Here is a 20,569-nt window from a genome sequence, read left to right on the forward strand (position 1 = left end):
ACCCCAGAGGGCCTGGGCTTTGGGGTCTTTGTCACGGCCGAGGGGCCCAGCTGGGGGCCGGTGTCCTGCGTGTGCCTACGGGGATGGCGTGATGCCCCCAGGGGGTCCCCGGGTTGACCTCACTCAGCGGGAGAATGCATACAGGGCACCGGCCAGCTCCTCGCTCTGCGCTGAACCCACTGCCTGCTCGCTGAATGCACAAACACCACTTCCTAGGAAGAGCACAGGGCATGTCAGACAGGGAGCTGCTGCTGGAGAGTAGAAAGTATGAAGCCAAGCGGGTGGGCACCCCTGAGCAGGGACGCTACCCTGAGACGACGGAGAAGCGGCCAGGCCCCCAGTGCACTCGGCTTCCATCACTATGCAGACCACAGGCGGGTCGCCTGCCCAGAGGACGGGAGGCCCAGGACAGCACAGGGCCACCGGGCAGCACAGGCCCCGCGCCCTGATCAGAAGGCTGTCCGTGCCCGTCCTCTGGCCCCTGGGGATCACAGACCGCGGGCACGGAGGGCACCCTGAACCCTCACAGGCCGCCGACTCAGGATGGGGGGCTGGATGTGAGTCATTGTGGCCCCATCAGGGAAGAGTGGGGCTCCACCTGGTGAGTCAAACACATGTGACCTGCCCCCCACGTTCCTTCCGTAGGAGCCTGAAGACAAAGCTCATGGCCACGGCCACGAGAGGTGGAGAACATCGGATATGATGTCAGAAAGTCCTGGGTTTAAATCCCCCCCGGAAGCTCTTGCCAGCTGCGTAACCTAGACCCAGGAAGCCCATATATCTATCTGCCTTACAGGTTTACTCACTCATTCATTGATTCCATTACTCATTCAAAATATACGCATGTGCGCACAAGCTACGCAAAATAAGCAAGTTGCAAAGATGAAGTGTGTAACAAGTGTGCATTCTGTCTATGCTAGTAGGTGTATTGAAAATATTTTCAAAGATACACAAAATGCTGTTAACAGTGGCCCCTCTGGATGTGGGATGAGGGGATAAAGAGGGAGTTTTCTCCTTACTTTGTAACATTCCATCGTGTATGAATCCTCGCACCATTATCATGGGTCACATTTATGCTCGTATATACGGGCACATATTATACACTAGAGCAGCCCCTATGATAAGGGCCCTGGGTTAAATGGGGTAAGGCAGGTGCTTCTTTTGGCACAGAACCGGGAATGTAAGTATCTATCTTCTACATCCCTCTCCCATATTCGCTCAGGCTGCTCTTGGATAAGAGAAAGATTCACTTAAGTACATGTATGCGCAGAGATAATATTCAAAATATTTATTAACCACATGGCGTGTTATGAGTTAAATTGTGTCCTCCCACCGCCAATCCATGTGTTGAAGTCCTAATCCTCAGTATGTCAGAACCTCAACTAATTTGGAAATAGGCTCCTTGCATGCGTAATTAATTAAGATGAGGTCATACTGGAGTAGGATGGGCCCCTTATGCAATATGACTGGTGTCTTTATAAAAAGGGGACATTTGGACCAGAGACACGTCCTCAGGGAGAATACCATGTGAAGATGAGGGCAGAGGCTGGGGTGATGCTTCCACGAGCCAAGGATGCCAGAGAATGCTTGCAAACCACCAGAGGCTAAGAGAGGCCTTCTGAGGGACGATTCTCCCTCACAGCCCTCAGAAGGAACCGATTCTGCTGGCACCTTGATCTTGGACTCCTAGCTTACAGAACAGTGAGACAATAAGTGTCTTGGATTTCTAGCCTCCATATCTGAGAGACGATAAATTTCCGTTGTTTAAGCCACTGCGCTTGTGGTTCTTTGCAATGACAGCTCTAGTGAACTCATACAGAGCATGCCCTGAACGTCAGAATGCCCTAAAGCTAGAGCATGATTGGAGGGGAAGTCCTACAGCGCTCCTGCCGTGCCGAGTGGCACCTTTTAAGTTTCCGGGTTGTGGGTAGGCGGTCCCAGAAAAGAGCCTGGAGAGTGTGTCCTAGGCCACTCGGGGGGCTTAGGGCAGTGGCTATTTACCAACTGCTAAGACATTCTGTCATTTTTTTTAACAACACATAGGGCTGTACCAGGATGAACCAACCAAGTATTACCATGGTAGCAGGCCCTGCCAAAGCATGGAGCAGGTTAGTCTCAAAGCAGAACTCACCGGTAAGCCCCTCAGTCCTCGGGGACCCTGTGGCCCTGTGGGTCCAATGTCACCCTGGAACAGAGAGAGATCACATTATCCAGAGTCGCCGCGTGAAGACGACAGAGACACAGTTTCAAATGTGGACCAAACTTCTCCCAGTTACCCAAGAGGACCAACAAATGGTGCCCAAGCCGTCTCATCATCAGTCACCAGTTATTCTGAATACGGACAAACTCACTTCCTGCAGCTGAATAAATCCCTGTCCCCACGGGGATTTCGGGGGGCTCCATCTGGAACTAAGGCAGGTAACAGGGAAGAGAACTTCTCTTGGTGTCCTCTCCCTGAGTCACTGGACAGTCACCTGGGGCCACTCCTGCCTCAGTCCTCACAGTAAGAAAAACTCCACCTGGAAGGTGTAGAGAACCTTCCAGGGCGCCGAGCAGTGGGGATTCGCCGCCACCACCTACGTGGTCTTCCAGGCACACTCCTGACAGGGCTGTAATTCTCCCCGTGTAATGAATGAAAAAAACAGAAGCTTGGCCATGCTCCTACGCAAATTAGACTGTAGAACACCCCAGAAGATGGAGTTTTTAAATTACAAGTCAGAGAGCTGAGAAGGGGGGAAGAAGGCATGTGCACCACGGGCTGGCATCCTGGGCTCCTGTCCCAGCTGCAGCCTGACCTGCTGGGCGAGCTGAATCCCAACCACCCCCCTGCCTGGGGAGCTCCCCTCGTGCCCTGTACTGTAAACTGAAGTGAGCGGGGTTGGCAAGACCAGGATGTTCAAGCTGCCCTTCAGCACCTGAGAGGCACCTTTGGGGGACAGGCTGGGGCGAGGCCTCGCTTGGGCTCAGTGCAGCGCTTCTGCTTTGAACTCAGTGCAGGGCCTGCTCACACTAGGCTGGGGTTGGTGACATGGGTCCCCCTGCTCAGGAAAAGCACAAGAACGAGATCGGATTTCTGCTAAGACCCTTTCCTGCTCCATCGTCTCATGCAACAGATCAGCCAAGGAGACAACACAGGACAAGAACCAGGGGGCAGAGGGCACTTCGCCAGGGGTTAAAGGCAGGTCCTGAAGGATGCCAGGGGGCGGGCATGGGGCCGCCTTGGACCTGAGGACCGTGTGCCCGTGCTCCTGGCCCAGCACCCACTCCCGGGAGGCCAAGCTGTGCCCGCACGTGTCAGATGGCCCTGCAGGCTGTCACGTCCCAAGGCCAGTGCCCTGTGGGGATGCGGAGCTGGCAGATCTGGACTCCACACTGCTTCCTCCTGCCTCTGACTCTGCGTGACCATGAGGAAGTCTCCTGACCTCTCTGGGTCTTAGTTTTTTTATTCGTATGACTGGGGTAAAAGATGGTTCGTCCCACCCTGACTTGACCCCGAGTCGGTGAGAGCAGGTGAGGGGTACACAGCGGTGCCGTGATGGATCCATGAAGCTACAGAACACTGGAGATGGAGAAATAATCTGGGGAGACTCTGAAACGCCACGTGAGTCCACGTAAGGCCAGATCCAACTCGCGCATCACTGAGGTCAACAGACAAATCGTGACGGATTCAGCAGAGTCTCCTTATCTGTCATATGGCATGGGCACCAACCCTTTTAGCCGGAAGCCCAGACCCGGGGCCTCCTCGGGACCCCAAGGAGAACTCATGCAGCCCGTGGTGCTGGAAGGTGAGGCATCACCAGCAGATTCCTGGAATTCGCCCGTGACTCTCTCCACAGTGGCACCAGCCCCCCAGTCCAGTTCCTGAGCATCTCTTGGTCCTTCAGTGATGCACGTCCTCTACACCTCCTCCTCCCACAGGCCCAGGCCCCACAGGAGGACACCCACACTCACATCTTTTCCCGGTGACCCTTCCCGGCCAGCGGGCCCCATGGCCCCAGGCTCTCCCTAGAAGGGGAAGCAGAAACAAAATAGCTGCCGTTAGGGAGAGAGATGCAGAATGCCTGCTGTCCCAGCTGCAGTGGTCTCGGAGCATCTGGGAGGGGGGAGAGGAGGACGGCCCACCCGCAAGCACCCTACTGAGTCCTGGCCCCAAGTGGGGTCTGCAGTGTCCTCAAGGCCAGCTTTGAGTCCTGGGCCTGCTCTGCCACTCTGAGCTGCAGGGAAGCACCTCCTGACAGATCGGGCAAACCGCTGGGGATCCTGTCTCCTCACCTGCGGACCCAGCGGACCCTCTCTGCACCTCAGCTTTCTCCTTGCTGTACAGAGCAGTGGGGTTAACTGGTGGCCCCCTGAGGGTCCTTCTGTTTGGGGCACTTGGAAGAGATGGGGGAAGGTAAAGGATAGGAAGACAGGGCCCAGGGTCTTCCATCTGGGCTAAGCCGAAGCTTTCCACACATTAGCTCTGGGACCTCGGAAGAGCCACCCACACCCTCTGGGCCTCAGTTCCCTCCCCTGGAAAGTAGACCTAACGACAGCACTCGCCTCCCCGGACCCAGGACAGCACAGTCTGTGGGTGGCACAGCCGGCAGTGACCACACCTGACTTCAGGCTGTCTTGGTCAAACTGGTTGTACATCAGCGTCTGGCCCCCCGAAGAAATGTCTAGAAACACCTGACCGAGGAGGGATGATGCTTCCAATGCTGCCACTGTCCCCTCTCAGGTGGCACGGCACTGCCCCGCCCGCAGGGCCCGGGAGCCCTCCGCCTAGAAGTGCCGGCTCAGGTGCGCTGGGACGACCTGATGGCGACATGTCCACTTACCCGGGGGCCAGGGTGGCCAGAGTCGCCTGTGTGTCCCTTGAAGCCCTAGAAGAAAGAGAATGAAGTTATCCCACCAAGGAGCAGGCTGGCAACGCGAGGCAGGGCGGACTCCAGGGAGACGGTCCAGCGCACCCTGACCCCTCTCTGTCTCACCCGATGCCCCTCGTTCCTGACCAGTTGCCAGGCATGGGCCAGGTCCCTGATGCCTGACTGGGTGGCCAGGCCCTTCCTCCTGGTCACTCTGCAGCGAGGGCAGGGCTGCAGGGCCCCGTCCCACAAATGTCCTGGAGGGTGGTGGGGTCTCCCCACGTGGCTCCTGAACTCCCGCTTCTTCCTCATCTGATACCACGTGGTTTGGACCCCCTCCGCCGGGATACTGGGGTAGGCGGTTCCCTTTGCGACAACACTGCCTTCACCCCAAGTTAGGGCCTGGGCACCTTCCTCGTTCCTGTAGCCATCGCTGGTCCCCCCCCAGCACCTGTGAGTAGAGCCAGCCCGGAAGCCTCATACTGGGCCATGGGTCTGGGCCCTCCCTGCGCAGAAGAGCAGCTTGAGATATTCTCCCTGAAGCACAAGCCCTCTGAGCAAAGAGGAAGCCGTTAGCGGAGCTGACGCTATCATCTGTTAACAGTCAGGCCACCCTGATTGTGTAATAATCCCCACTTCACAGATGAGGAAGCTGAGTCTCAGAGAGGTAGAACACCTGCCCAAAGCCCCACAGCTAGAAAGGAATCGGATTTGGATCCAGGCAGGCCTGCGCAGCCCCAAAGCCCTCCCACTTCCCACTGTCCTGCCCCAGGCTCTGCTTCTGACCACCTGGAACAGCATCTCCGCAGCCCGGGCATCAGGGTGCTTGCCCACCTGCTGAGACCCAGGCATTCACGGGACACTGATCCCGCACCTGAGCAGCCCCTGCCCACCCTCCCCGCACCGGCGGACCACGTCCAGGTCCCGGGGCCCTGTCCTGCTGCACGTCCCGCCCCACCCGTGGCTCCTGCGGTCGGCCTCACGTGTTCACTGCCGTTCCCTCCTGCTGGTGCGCACTTGCCCGTCGGATAAATCCCCCCCGGTTACAGGCCTTGCTCTCGGCCAGCCTCCCATCCCAACTCCAGCATCTCACCCGCCCCTCCCGCTGTCACCATCTACCGTCTTCCTGGCGCCTTTCTCTCTGTGCGTCACCTCCTCACGTCATCGCTGCCAGAGCACTGCTCTGAGTGTCCTGCTCGACTGAGTCCCCAGCCAGTGGCTGACTCAGAGCGATGCCCTTGTACGAGGGCTGATGCCTGTGCACAGAGGTCAAGGTCAGAGGGTCTGGGGAGCACCTGGGACGGGGTCTTGAATTTAATTTCACTTGTCAACACAAGCCCCACAGACAGGGGCTGCACAGCACAGGAAATCGTGCCCTTCTCTGAGCAGTGAGCGGTGAGGTCCTGTCCTAGCCTCTCACTCGCCGTAAGGAAGGAACGAGGCGGGGCGAGAGGAGCAGGAATGCAGCAGGGGAAAGAGAGGAGAACCCCATCTGCAGAGCCCCTACTGCGTACGTGCTGCAGCCCTGGGACACGCTCCCATTTCAGTGCAATGAAGTCCTGTAAGATGGGATTTATTGTCCCCACTTTATAGAAAAGAAGCTCAGGCCGATCTATCACACAGAGAGTAAGCGGTAGAGCCATGATTCAAACTGCATGATTCAAAGCCTCTCCAGTGCCACACTCAACTCTGGGAGGCAGCAGTGTGTGGCCAAATAGGGCCCTCTGGAGCCAAGGCCAAATGCCTCCAGCTGACGCCACCGGGGCCCTTCTCAGACCTTATCTCCTGAGTTTATCTCCTGGTTTCAAAAAGCAAGTGAAGACGCTACTGGGGAGAAGACAGCCCTCTGGCCTGGCCATCTGATGAGAGCTACGGCCTAGCAGCCCCCCTGCTGTGTGGGTGTGCTTGTTACCCTGGCAACGCTTTCTCTTTCCTGTTCCTCACCACTTGGGGGATAAGAATCAGTGGCCTTAGGAGGGAGGCTCTGAAGGTCACTTCCCAGGCCACAGGGCGGTGCAACACAAAGGGAAGCTCTCAGAGCCTGGGAGGAGGAGATGAAGTCGCCTAGATGTGACTCCAGATTGAACCACTGTGACCTCGGAAAAGTCAACCTACCCCTTGGAGTCCTAACATCACCATCTATGAAATGAGGATAATAAAAATACCCACCTGGCAGAGCTTTGCAGGATTAATCTATGGAAAGGGGCTTTCCATGCTATTAAGTATGATGGAGCAGGGCTGACTTTGGGGTCAGGCCTGGAACTGAACCATGGCTCCCCACTTTCTAGCTGTGGGTCTTGGGTGCTTTACTTCTCCTCACTGGGAGTCAGTTTCCACATCTGTAAAGTGAGGGTAGAACCCGCTTCTGCAGAGTTGCCGTAAGGATTGAAGAAGAGATAAACAGTGCTCTCCACTGTTCAGAATAGGCCAGTTCCCTTTCCCTGGGGAAGGACAGGGCCTCCTGGGGCCCAGCATCTTCCCCAAATCCAGCCAGCGCAGAGGCAGGGACCCTGGTTGCTCTCCTCCCAAATAATCATGGACAAAAGCACCAGCTAAGGGAGCCACACACAACGTCCCAGACACTTGGCTGGGAATTTTCCATGTTTTATCTTCTCCTTCAGTACTCACAACCACCCTATAGAAGTGGGAGCTATTCTGATGCCCATTTCATAAAAGAAGAAACAGAGGTTCAGAACGGTCCCCTGACCCAGGTCACAAAGTTAATAAATGACAAAGTGAAAGCTGAGCCCAGGTCTGTCTTATTTCTAAGCTCACGCCGTGCCAGCCAGAGGAGGTGGTGTTCTTTCAACTGCCTGGGTCTCTAACCTCTGTCCCTGCACTGAAGGAAGATTCCTTACAACTCTCTGTTGAGAGGTGGCTCTTGCCCCAGCACACTTACCAGCAAATGGATCTCCGCGGCTGAAAAAAGAAAAAAAAAAAAACCCTCCCTCCAATAAACCAGAAACGACCTTAAAAAAAAAATCACTAATTCTGTGTTTTAATCCCCGTAAGAGGTGGTAGTCCCCATCCTTAGGTTTCTTCTCCTGATGCAAGCAGGTGAAAAGCAAGGATAGTTGGGAAAAAGGAAAGTATTTTTTGTGTTTTATTTCCTCCTTATTGAATACTAGCCAGGTGAGTTATTGATTTTTTTTTTTAACAGGAAAACACATTAAGGAAATAGAACTAGCATTTTGATCTCCTACTTCTTGCCAGATAATTGGATTATAAGATTTTCATTGAACATCATATTAGTTTCCAAAGAAAATTTAAGGAATTTTGTAAACAATTTTGAAATTATAAAGGAGTAAAGCATTTAGCGAAAAAAAACCAACAACCCCAAAATACATAGAGTTCATTTTTATAGGTAGGAGAGAGTGAAGACATGCACTGAAGGTTCTGTCAAGCACGAGCCTTTTCAACAGGCTGTGGAGAAGCTTTAAAACACTGACGATCAAGGCAACCTCTTAGGCCCTGTTTTGGGATTCCTCTAATTGCCATCTAAAAGCTAAAAAGTAGGAAGTCTCTTCTTTTTCTCATGGAGTTTATAAAGTTATGAAGTCTCTTCTCTCTCTTGTGGGCTTGCTTATCTTCTATCATAGATCAAAGTCGAACTCCTTTACTTGCAAGGTACGTTTCTTTCCTATTCTGCTCTGTTGTGGATCTTTTATGCATATATATACATAACAGTATACCCCGCCCTACCTCGACATCCCTTCAACATATCCACTGCTAACTGATCATGCAATCTAAGCCATTGGCATTGGGCTGGCCATCCTGACATTAAAATGGGATCCAAGTTGTTGAGTCTTGTTTTAGAACCCTGTAGAAAACCATGGGGCTTAAAATGAAATGATGATGTGGGTTACATGTGTATATCTATTTGTCCAAATGATATAGTTAAGATTTTTTGATGTATGTAAATTTTATATCAAAAAACTTGAAAAGTATTGAGTAGGGTATAGGAAATGAGTAGAGGTAGATATGAAGCAGAATAATGATGATTGGAGCTGAGTGACTGGCACATGGGAGTTCATTTCACTATTCGTTTACTTGGTGTATGTTTGAAATTTTATATAATAAAAAGATGAAATGGTGGATCTTAAAAAACAAAAGGTGTCTGTATATATGTATAATAAATAGCTCGACAGCTAGATACAGATTTAGATATATAAATGATAGATGTAGATTTAGATATATAAATGTTGGATTTCATACATAGAAAAAAAGACTAAAAAAACATACTAGAACATTAAAAGAGCTTTACTTCTGTGTTGTAGAATTATAAGTAACTCTATTTTCTTCTCTATAACATTACTTTTCTTATTCTTTCTCTTTTATTACCATCATCATTTGTTATTGTTATGCAATGAGAATGAGTTACTGTTATAACTGGGGAAAAACGCTTTAGCTGTGAAAAGGGTTCAGAATTAAAATTGAGACTCATTTTTAGGTTCTATCATCCAGAGGAAGTCCATTAAAATTATAATAAATAGGATAAGAACAAAGAAAACTTAGAACAACAAGTAACAATGGGTGCAATTTGAAAATAAATTTTACAGCAATGGCATGTGAAAGGCCTGGATTTACTGCACAGAAGTACCAAGGTCTTGGAAGAGAAGTACTTCTGGAATCCACGGCCAGGCAGTCTCAGAGAACCCTACCCACGGTGTCACAGCCAAGTGACTGATGGTTTTATTCTTCTGTGGACAACACACACACACACACACACACACACACACACACACACACACACACACACACACACACTCAGCACTTACAGGGGGACCGCGGGCACCCTCCGGTCCTGGCAGACCTGGCTCTCCTGCTTTGCCCTGAGGATAAAGAAGAAAAGAAGAACTTGAGGACAACATTTGCAGGATCTTCCTATTCTCAGCTGCCGGAGCTTCATAGCATCGTATTTCCACCAGCCAGTCTCTGCCCCCTGCCAACCCTACCCTCTGGTACTGTGGTCCATTTTAGTCCATAGAAATCTGCACTGTGTAGCCCTGCCTATTATGTTCTTGGCTTTCCTGGGACGGTGCTGGTTACACAGGTTTCACCTTTGAAACACCCATTCACAGTGCTCCTTCTTATCCTTGGAAGTGTTCTGGTCTGGATGAGAAATTATGTAGACGCCCAAGTTAGAAACCGCTTTATACCTACTCACAAAACCACCCCGAGGCAGCTAGTAACGATTGCATGGTACAAATGGGGACCTGAGGCTGAAAGAAGTTATGGTTTCATTGAGTTAACAAACAGCCAAGCCAGACTGGACCCCAGCAACACCCGAAAGGAGGCTCTCCTGAGCCTGGCAGCAGTGCCTGCTGACAGGGGGCCTGCAGTTTACTGCTGAAGTCCAGATAAAGTGGTGAGAGGTGAGGGAGGGTTAGGGTGAGCCGGGAAAGTGGGTGAAGGGGCACGTGTGCTTGATGGGGAGATGGGCAGCATGCTGGCCCTGCCTCCATGGTAACAGGAGGGCCTACTCCCCCAAGTCTCCCTTCATTTTCACAGCTTATAAACCTGGAGGGCCAGAAGGGGTCCATGGTGGGGCATGGGAGAGGGAGAAGGGCATCCGTGGATTCAGAGTGAAACTTACAGGGGAAGGAGGATGGGGCACCAAGCTCTGACTTCCGAGTTTGTTTCTTCTTCTGTCCCAGCTCGTCTAAGTCTAGCCGTGTGACCTTGGGGGTCATTACCCTTCCCTGGATCTGTTTCTCAGCTGTAAATTCAGGACAGCCTCCCTGACGTAGGTCTCTGTGAACGAGCCTGGCTCCTGCCCCACAGTCAAGTGGGGCAGCCGTCACTGGCCCAAGCTGCCAGCAGGCAAAGGGTAACCACCAGCCACTGCTGAGGGTTTTCCGTGCGCCAGGCACAACGCCAGCGCTTCACACAACGGTGTCGAGTCCTCACTCTAACCCATGAGGGAGGCACTTTGGTTCTGCCCCAGGCAAAACTCCAAGGCACAGAGAGGTTAAGCGACCTGCTCAAGGTCACACAGCTGGGGTTCTAGTGCAGGCGTTTTGGCTCCAGAGCCTCTGTACTTCACCCTACACTGTAACTAATACTCCAATGCCTCCTATTAAAAATGACGAAACGGGCAACTCTAAAAGCGGCGTATCTACCCATCTATCTGTGTATCTATCCACGCATCCGGCATCTGTCTGTCTACTGTCTGTCTGTCCATCCATGTCCCCAATGTATAGGGACTTGAAGGAATAAGTCAAAGTGGAAATTAACCACCCACTGCCAGTAGCCAGTGCTGCTGTTTCCCAGCCACGCCCCCTGGCTCCCCGGGAGGGCTCCTGCCACTCTGTTGATCAGCCCCCGCTCAGGCAGAAGGCCGTGCCCAGAACAGCCTTTGGGGCACTTGACTCCGAGGTGTTGAAGGCCCGAGTGTGTGGGAGTTCACGCCCCAACAAGCAACCCCCAGGCAGAAAGGCTGAAGTTGATGCAGAATAAGAATACCCCAGCCCCCTGCTCCCCGGCACGGGTGGGACCAGGGAAGCCACGTGAGCTCCTCACACACTCTCAGCTGGTCTCCGGGGGAGCGGACCCGAGGTGCCCACTGGAACGTCTGCCCACTGGCCTGCCAGCAGCTTTCCTTCCTTCCTCGTTCCATTTCCTCACTCTGTCCGTGCTCCTGGGATCTCCTCCAAATACCCCACCCGCCCCCCATCCTGGTCTCCAGGTCTGCTCTCAGGGGACCTCTGGTGCCCCCATTCCTCCGCCAATCTCCTCCCAAGCAGCTCAGAGTGATAAAGGTCAGGATGGCCACACGCTGAGACCCCAGAACGAACTGACAGGTGAGCTCTGGACCACGTGCTGGGGAGAGCTGCCGAGCCCCCTGTGCTTCCAGCAGAACCGGCCTTTCCTTCCATGCACTGACTTAGCCACTGCTTACCCGGGGCAGACCTGGCCTTCCATCCGTCCACACCCAGCTCCTGGCACAGGCCTATCTGGAAAAGGCATTCCACAAACAGACTGAGTGAAGACCAAGGGCCTCAGTTATCCTGTACTGCCAGTGACAGCCTCTCAGGAAAATACACTTCCTGCAAAAAAGCTGATTGCCTGCTCTGCGTTGACTGAGCTCTGGGGTCAGCCTTCAGGGTGCGGGTCCCGGATGCTTCATTTACCAGCGGTGTGACCTCGGCCAGCCTATCTAACCTCTCTGTGCCTTAGTTTCCTCATCTGGGCCAATAATGATACCCACACCCCACAGGGGTTTCCTGGGGCTTACACCGGAAAATGTAATGAGGCGCTCAGTACCCCCTCGGTGTGCACACGGCAGCTGTCAGCCACGGTGGCGATACCTGTCCTTCTCGCTCCCTTGCCACGTCCTCAGCCTGGCTAACCGCCGCTTGCCCACCAGGGCTGCGCTGCCGGACGTCAGCCTTCAGCAGCTCAGATGAGTTGTTTACTTTGCTCGCTGCCCTAAGCTCTTACTTTCCCCTCAGCAGTGAGTCCTGGTCTCAGCATCTGGCAAGCAGTGAAAAGTGATAAAGAAGGTACTTCTGGCAGGTTGCATAAGACGCAGAATGAGTCATAACAGTTACGGCCGCACAAATTAAATGGAGCACAAGCCTTGCTCTGGAGACTGTTACGTAATTCCACTTACTGGTTCTAAAGGCTCTGAGGTTCTAACCTCACCAGGAGTTAAAACTAGAGCAGTTGGAAAAGTAACTTACTGAATTAATTAACAGTTAGAGAAGCCTGATGCATTTAACCAATTTCTCACCGCATCTGATTCTCCAGCAACTCCAGCAAGTTGCTACTATTATTCTCATTCTATTTGAAATGAAACTGAAGCCGGGAGATGCTCTTTGACTCAAGCCAGGTCGCAAAGCCTGTAGGGAGTGAAGCCAGCATCCGAAGCCAGTTTCTTCTTCTGGTTGTGGTTGTAATTTTGGCATAAAATATTTTAATTTAATTTTATCAATAAGTACCGCACACACGGCTCCAAAAATTAAAAAGATAATAAAATAACATACTACGGACCAAAAATTGACGTCCCATCCCTCTGTCCCTTCTGCTCAGAATCACCCGTCCTCACTTCCCTCCATGGATGGAAACTACTTCTCTTGGTGTTTCTGGAGTCTCCCAGAGTCCCTTTATGTAAATGCTAGATAAATATACACAGACCCATTTTCATACAAAATAGGGCAGGCTAAACACACTGTTCTGCACCCTTGCGTTTTTACTCAACAATGTATCTTGGAGAAGTCCCATGTCAGTATCTAGAAAACATCCGCAGTCTTCTGCACAGCTGCTTGGTATTTACTGGGTGCACCCCATCCCCATCATTAACTGTCTCCTGCTGGTGGGCGTCGGGAGAACCAGGTCTCTAGGCCCCAGGGGCCACCTGCCGTCTTCCCCTCGGTGTTGAGGCTGGGGAAGGGCTTTGTGAAGACAAAACTGCTGCTAGGAAATGAAGCTTCAGCATCATCACTGAGCCCAGAGCCACACTCAAGAGGGGCTGACCGTCCTAAGGAAGGACAACTCCGAGGTCAGGGAGGCGGGTCTGAAGAAATCACTGCACACTTCCAGCCAATAGCTGCTGGGGCCACAGAGACGGACGTCCTCAGCAGCACACAGCCCATCTCACTGTGTGGCCCGGCAGCTGACATTAAAGATAAAGGAAAAAAAAAAAAACCTCTATGCCAATGTCGAAGAAAGGGCAAACTCACATCCCCTAGAGATGGCAGGTGAAGCTCAGGCTTTCAGGGGTTTAACAGGCTTTTCGGACGTCAGGTTTCTACTCCAGCCAATGCTCACCTGCCCAGTTCCCTTCCTTCCACATCAATAGGATGGAGGCTGCAGAGGCAGTTAAAAAAAAAAAAAAAAAAAAAGCAGAAAGGGAGGGACAGGAGCCCCAGGATAGAGTTCACTCCTCGAGACTCAGTTTCCTCAGCTGTAAAATGGGGACAGTGGTGTTTACCTTGCAGGGGTCTCAGGAGAAGTAAATGAAGAAATGCACAACAAATAACTCTCACTGTGCCCGGTTCACAGGAGCTCTGGACACAGAGTAGTTGCTTCTGAGAAATGGCTGATCTGGCGTGTAAATGATAAGAACCTTAGAGTCCCTTACCGGCTCTCCAGGGGGCCCTGGTTTTCCATCTCTGCCTTCTTTGCCTTCTTCTCCCTGCAAGATAAACTCAAATTGGTTATCTGGGTGAAGATGCTAAGAGGGAGGGAAGGACAGACGCCTTTCCTCCCGGTGTACAGCTACGTTCACACACACCAGGCAGAACTGGCTTCATTTTTCATGGTTTCTCCCCCAACACCACGCTTCTGGCTTGGATCTCTGGTTGGCAGTGCCTGGCACACAGTGCAAAAGCAATAAATTGCATTATCATTGCTATAGATTGAAAGAAGTCCCTACTGGACATTTTCATCAAGTCAAACTTCGGACAATATGGGCTCATCTCTGGGCCTCCTGGCGAGGAGGAGGCGAGGAGACAGCATCTGAGGAAGGTGACAAGGACCCCGAGGGGCCTGCAGCGGAGCACCTAGCTCCTGCAACACAAGCGGGCGAGGTGAACGACAGCCAGGGCCATGTCCGGGCTACAGGAAGGCCACGAACACGTCACGTTTCTTTCCATGAAATCAAGCTACAATCCCCCACCTGCTCCCCACCTCCTGCTCTCAGTGAGACACTATAAGCCTCATGTTTCATCTAAGAGACCATTCTTCTTCAGGAATCTCTGCAGATCAGGACAATGATTACAGCATCACACAGACTCAGGTTCCAATCCTGGGTCACCTGGGCTGGGCGGGTTCCGGGGAAAGCAAGCACCAGGCAGCAAGGCAGAGGGGAACCTGAGTCACACCGGGCAAGGTTTGAATCCCACTTGCACCAACTACGCCTATGATCCTGGGTGAGTTATTGACATTCTCAGCTCGCAGCGGCCCCTCTCCTAAACAAGGATGACACACCTGTCTGGCAGAGTCACGAGGGGGCTCAGAAGCAACGCCACCCCCTGCAACGTTTAGCAAACCAGGCGTCGGTAACCGGCGCCAGCAGCGTGGCTGCTCCCGCTGCGGCCGGCGCGCACGAGATGGTGCGTCGTTCCTCACCAGTGCCTTCAACGTCAGCGCCCGGGCGCTGGCAGGAAGCACTGAGGACAGTCGTCTAAGTTTACTGACCATCCGGGCCGCTAGCCGATGCTCCACGTGCGCCCGTAACTCGTTAAGACCCTGCTCCTGGCATAACCATGGTAACGCCAGGTACGCCGGCTTGGCTGACTCGGAGGCCCCGCAGTACTGATCCTCTTTTCAATTAAGAGTTTAACTCCAGAAACCGTTTCTCCCATGCACGGAGCAGCGGGGGGAGGGCCAAGAGACCCACGCACAGAAGAGAAAGCCAACGTACCCAGGTGAGACATACACAGGAAGGAGAGGCCGGAGGCTGGCAGGAGACCTCAGGGGACCCCTGGGGCAGACACCTGGTTCCGGGAAGCAGCAGGAGCGCCACTTCAGACAACGCCCAAGAGGGCTGAGTGGGACCTATTGAATCATCTGAGAAGGAAATGTGGCTTCCAAGAGAGAAAGACTGCTCTTGCTGACTGCATTGCTGAGCAATCCGTGCACTTCTCAGAGCCTCATTTCTTCACCTTTAATAAATTAAAGGGATGTTGACACCTACACTGCAGGCGGAGGAGCTGTAAGGCATATATGAAGGGTCTTTCTTGCAGTGCACGGCACAGAGCTGGCCCTTAATCACGGGAAGTTTTATAATTTTATTTCATGGAAGTCCAATGTCGGTGCTCAAAGAGTGTTAGTGAAAGGTTACACTGTATCCCTCACAGCCCCTACCGGACATGGAAGCCACTTCCCATTTTAACGTGTCTTACAGTCGGTCAGTGTAAGTAAACAGACGCATGTCTTTTTGCAGGTTGCTCCTTCTACCTGAAATACCTTCTTTGTGACCCCACTCAACTTCCTCTGCCTGGATAACTTGACCTTGAATACTCATCTGAGTGTCACCTACCCCAGGCACCCTTCCAGGCCTGGCTTTCCCATTTATCTATCGCACTATGCATCACGCTCTGTGTCAATGGTTTCTTCCTTTTTTGTTTGGCTTCTCCGTGAGACCCTTCCCCTGCCAAAAAAAAAAACCACTCCGCACTGGTTGGGTACATCCGGTTCCTCGAACGCCGGCACACACAGGTCAGGAGCGTGCTGTTCATTCACGGATCCCTCCCTCCTCCTGCCCTGCGCTCAGCCCAGGTTTAGGAAACACCGACTTGCCTCTGTGATGGGGGAGGGGCTGGGTGGAGGTGGACAGAAAACCAACAGGTATTTATGACTGTAAATCCCAAGTGCTGCAAGAGGTTATGAAGGAAGTGCTCTTAGAGCACAGCTCTGATTCCCGCCTAACCCCACTGGGCAGGTTCAAGGACGTCTCCCTGGAGAAGATGATGTCTAGCCGAGACCTCGGGGTGAACAGAGGAGCGGGGTGTGGCGAGGATTATGCATATGAACACGTGGAAAGCTCTCTGCACTGAGCCCGCCCTGCGGTTAGCGCAATGCGCATGAAAGCTATGGTGACTCCTATTGCCCCGGCAGAGGGAGAGGAAGAGTTTTCTACATAGGGATGACTTGGAGGAAGGCAAAGCTGTTTAGAGTGGCTGGGAGGAAGGGGTGTGCAGCAAGGCTGGAGTGTACAGGGACAGGGCTGAGACAGAGACAGAGAGGAAAACAGGGTGAGTCCACGAGGTGCCAGGGAGGTCGATGTCTCGGCTTTCCTCTGAGGATAAGAGGGAGCAGGGGTTTGCACTGGAGGGAAAGAAGGAAGGAAAGAGGGAAGGTGGGACAGAGGAGGGATACTACTAAGAAAATCACACACTCGTATCTCAGGTCATTTCTCTCTTCTCCAGTACCCTAGGACTTTGATCATAAGGGTTTGGCAGAAAATTCAAACTGGAATTTTCTCTCCTTAGCTTTATTATTCCTGGAATTAAATCAAGTATTTCCTAGCTGCTATGACACACTAGGCTACAGCGCTGCAGTTTATACCAACCGGGGTTTCACATCCCAGCCTGTCTTTTAAGATCTGTGCACCCTGGACAGGTAACTTAACCTCCGGGGTTGTGTGGTTGCAGTGACGGCTACTGGTGATGCCCCAGAAATGCCTGCTTGACCCACAGTAGCACTTATCAGACACTCAAGGAGGAAGGGCTCTGGGAAAACAATTCACGCATCCACATATTTATTTAAGTAATATTTGCCGTGTGCCCACCACGTGTGGGGAACAAAAGCCTCGTCCCATAGAACCCACAACCCAGAACATAAGCCCATGATTACCAGGCACTCTTCTGTTAGGTCCCCAGATCCAGCACCCAGTAGGTGCCTCATCAGTGTGCGCTGAATGAGCAAATCAATTAGTGAACAATGGTGGAGGTGGTCACTAATCAAAACATTATGCAAATAAACATGTGACTACCAGCTGAGACAGGCACTTAGGAAGAAAAGAAAAAGAGATTAAGAGAGCCTATCCTAGCCTGGGGGGCAGAGGAAACTTCTAGGAAGTGATGCCTGGGATGAGCTGGAAAAGATCAAAGGCATCAAATAGTGAAAGAGTGACAAGAGGGCATTCTGGGTGGACAGAAAGGCATGTGCAAAGGCCCTGTGGCCTAGAGAGGAGAGGGTGCAGAGTGTTCTAGAAACCAAAAGGAAGCCAGTATGGCTGGAACAAAAGGATGCCCCGTGGAGGGCAGGGGTGGGGCTGTGTCCAGGAGAGGTCCCAGCTGCAGGCACACACCAGACGGGGAGCCACACAAGGATTTATTCTCAATGAAGAAGGCAGCATGTGGCCTCTCTGGACCAGCCTTATTACTGACATACCGGAGAGTCTGACCCTATTGAGAAGTGTATTAAATTGAAAAGTCCGGAACAACATTTGTGGAAAGTAATTTTGCAGTATGTATCAAGAACTTTAGATATTATTGTGCTCTGACCAGTAGACTCCACTTTTGGGCACCATCCTATAGAAATAAAATGATAATCTAATGTAAAACAGTAATCTAATGTAAAATAATAACCTAATGTAAAATAATCTATTGTAGATTTTTAAAATAGCTATAAGAGTTATGAGGCAATAGAAGAATAATCATATATATTATGGTACATTTAGTGGGTAGAATGTATGTAAAATTTATGAGCATTTAATACCAGTGTGGAAAATAGAAAATGTTTATATTATCACAATTATCACAGTTATGTATGTATGTGTCTGTTGATTGATGTGTGTGTGGAGAGAGAGAGAGATGAAAATTTTATTTACATAAGTAAACAACAACAAATACATAAAGGAAGAATGAGACTAAAATTGGCTTTGGTTAGTGTTCTTTTTCTTCTAATTTTCTATAATGCCAAAAATTTCCCTAGTAAACATGCTTTGTGTCAACAATGGTGGAATATAGTTTTCTTTGCTTATTTTTGTCATAGAGAAACTAGATTTTTAAAAAAATGTCACTTACTGGGATTCCGGGTAATCCAGATGGGCCTTGGGGGCCAGGAGGACCTTCTTTCCCCTAAAAGATCCAAGACACGAAACACCATTAAATTTCTCGGATTGGCTTTTCTGGAGGTAAATGATCTCACCCAGAATTGCCTTCGTGGGTTGGAAGGAGTCTTCAGCGAGGAGCAATGGATGCCTCTGCACCTGCCTCATCCCCCTGGTTCCTTTCCAGGCGCTGCTTCCCTGCAGCGCACGGAGGGGCCCTGGACAGAGCACAGTCATGCAGGTTGGTGTGCAGACCGGAACTCATTTTGGCCTTATTACATAGACTCGGGGAATTAGTGCTTGGAAGGCGTACTGGGAAGAAGTTTAGGGGTCCACAAGACCTGGGTCCAGATCCAACTCTGCACTTTGTCCCCAGACCGCCTCAAAGCACAGACCATAGCACCAGCAGGGCTTCTGCATACAGCACTCAAGACAAGTAAAGAACTGACCAGCTGACCAGGGGCACAGGTAACAGATGGTTTTGTTACTGCCACCGTCTTATCCAGAGGTCCCTCAACTCTTTACCATCAGTGCTTGCTTTTAGTATCCCTTTCCCCCATGAAACAGACCTTGAAAGATTGTGTTTACCAAGGTGCATTAATACTTCCTTTCTCATTTTACTCAGCAAAAATACACATGACTGTCAACTAGAGTTTCTAAATCAGATGAGGTAATCGGTGTTATCATTTTTATTCTAATGTGCATATTTATATCATCCTGCATCTCTACCATGAGTACTTTGAAAGTCCTGATAACTTTATAATTTCCTGCTAGTGTTTCCTTTGCAATAAAACACTGATGTCTGGCTTTACACTCTGATCCACATTCCACACAAAATGAAATATTCTTAAAGGTTGTGATGTTATCCCCTTGGAAGAAAAGCAAAAGCAAAAATATTTTGATATTTATTTCAGATTCATAGAGATTTAATATACTGTCATGTAAAGTGTTCAATGAGGGGACCAAAGCACACTTTCTTTAGTAAGTACTAGTTAAACTGAATAAAAACTCAATAACTGACTTTCATTTCCAAATCTGAAGAAAATGAAAGATACCAGTGTCACATCATTAAGATACTGAGGGACTTCCCTGGTGATGCAGTGGTTAAGAATCTGCCTGCCAATGCAGGGGACACAGGTTCGAGCCCTGGTCTGGGAAGATCCCACTTGCCGCGGAGCAACTAAGCCCGTGCGCCACAACTACTGAGCCTGTGCTCTAGAGCCCACGAGCCACAGCTACTGAGCCTGCACACCACAACGAAGAGTAGCCCCCTACTCGCCGCAACTAGAGAAAGGCTGCGTGCAGCAACGAAGCCCCAACACAGCCAAAAATAAAATAAATAAATAAATTTATTAAAAAAAAAAGATATTGAGAATATTTTTTCCTAGACCTTTGGGAACTAGTGAAGAATGAACAATGTTTTAGGTTCACTACTGGTTTGTTAAAACCTATTCTCGAAAGTATCTACACTCCAAAAAAAAAAAAGTATCTACACTCTACCTATTCATGATGGGAGGTTACTCTTAGCTCTTAAAAAATGAAATGCTATGTTTACACATTTGCATTGATAACAATTTGGCATGACCTGCATCTCTGTAAACTTACGTTGCGTGATATTTTAGACTGTTTGGACATATCACCACTTACACCAATGCAAAATAATAACAATAAAACAAAAAAAACATTCACCCCCTCCCCATATCACAACACCTACAAACATTAACAAATAAAGTGGGTTTTTTGGTCAACTTGGGCCAAATATTCACCCTAGTTAGGTATTTTTACATATTGATAACAGAGCTTCCTGGATCCCTTCTTGGACGCTTATTATTCCCAAGACCCTGCTATGAAAGCACTAGTGATCTAGGACAGGAGTCAGCAAGCTCCCGCCCTCTGCTTGTTGCTGCAAATAAAGTCTCATCCGAACGCAGTCTCACCGCTAGTGTACATAATGTCTGTGGCTGATCTCACCTGACCTGAACGCGGCAGAGTTGAGGATTTGCAACAGAGACCGTATGGCCCTCAAGACTAAAATATCTACTATTTAGGGTCTTTCTGCTCCAATCAGGTGAGTCGAAGACTCAGTAAGGAGTCAGTATGGTTGTTCCCAAGCCTGTTTTCACCACTTGTTGTTTGCTATGGAAATTACACAATTTAATTGTTCATTAGGTTACCCAATGAAATTTAGGTGGAAAAAGAAAAAGAATGATCTTTTTCG

General features: G+C 50.6%; 1 protein-coding gene across 1 annotated transcript in view; it reads right to left on the bottom strand.

Annotated features, from left to right (window-relative positions):
• The window catches only part of COL22A1 (collagen type XXII alpha 1 chain), a 243,258-nt gene that overhangs the window by 18,143 nt on the left and 204,546 nt on the right, over positions 1-20,569 (bottom strand). The window contains exons 48-53 of the mRNA XM_082433767.1: positions 18,326-18,379; positions 13,933-13,986; positions 9,626-9,679; positions 4,821-4,865; positions 3,952-4,005; positions 2,132-2,185 (exon numbers count right to left, since the gene is read on the bottom strand). Of these exons, the coding sequence (XP_082289893.1) occupies positions 2,132-2,185; positions 3,952-4,005; positions 4,821-4,865; positions 9,626-9,679; positions 13,933-13,986; positions 18,326-18,379 (315 nt within the window). The remainder of the gene's footprint in view (positions 1-2,131; positions 2,186-3,951; positions 4,006-4,820; positions 4,866-9,625; positions 9,680-13,932; positions 13,987-18,325; positions 18,380-20,569) is intronic.

Source organism: Balaenoptera physalus, assembly GCF_965194825.1.
Source record: "Balaenoptera physalus genome assembly, chromosome: 17".
In the NCBI taxonomy this organism is placed as follows: domain Eukaryota; kingdom Metazoa; phylum Chordata; class Mammalia; order Artiodactyla; family Balaenopteridae; genus Balaenoptera; species Balaenoptera physalus.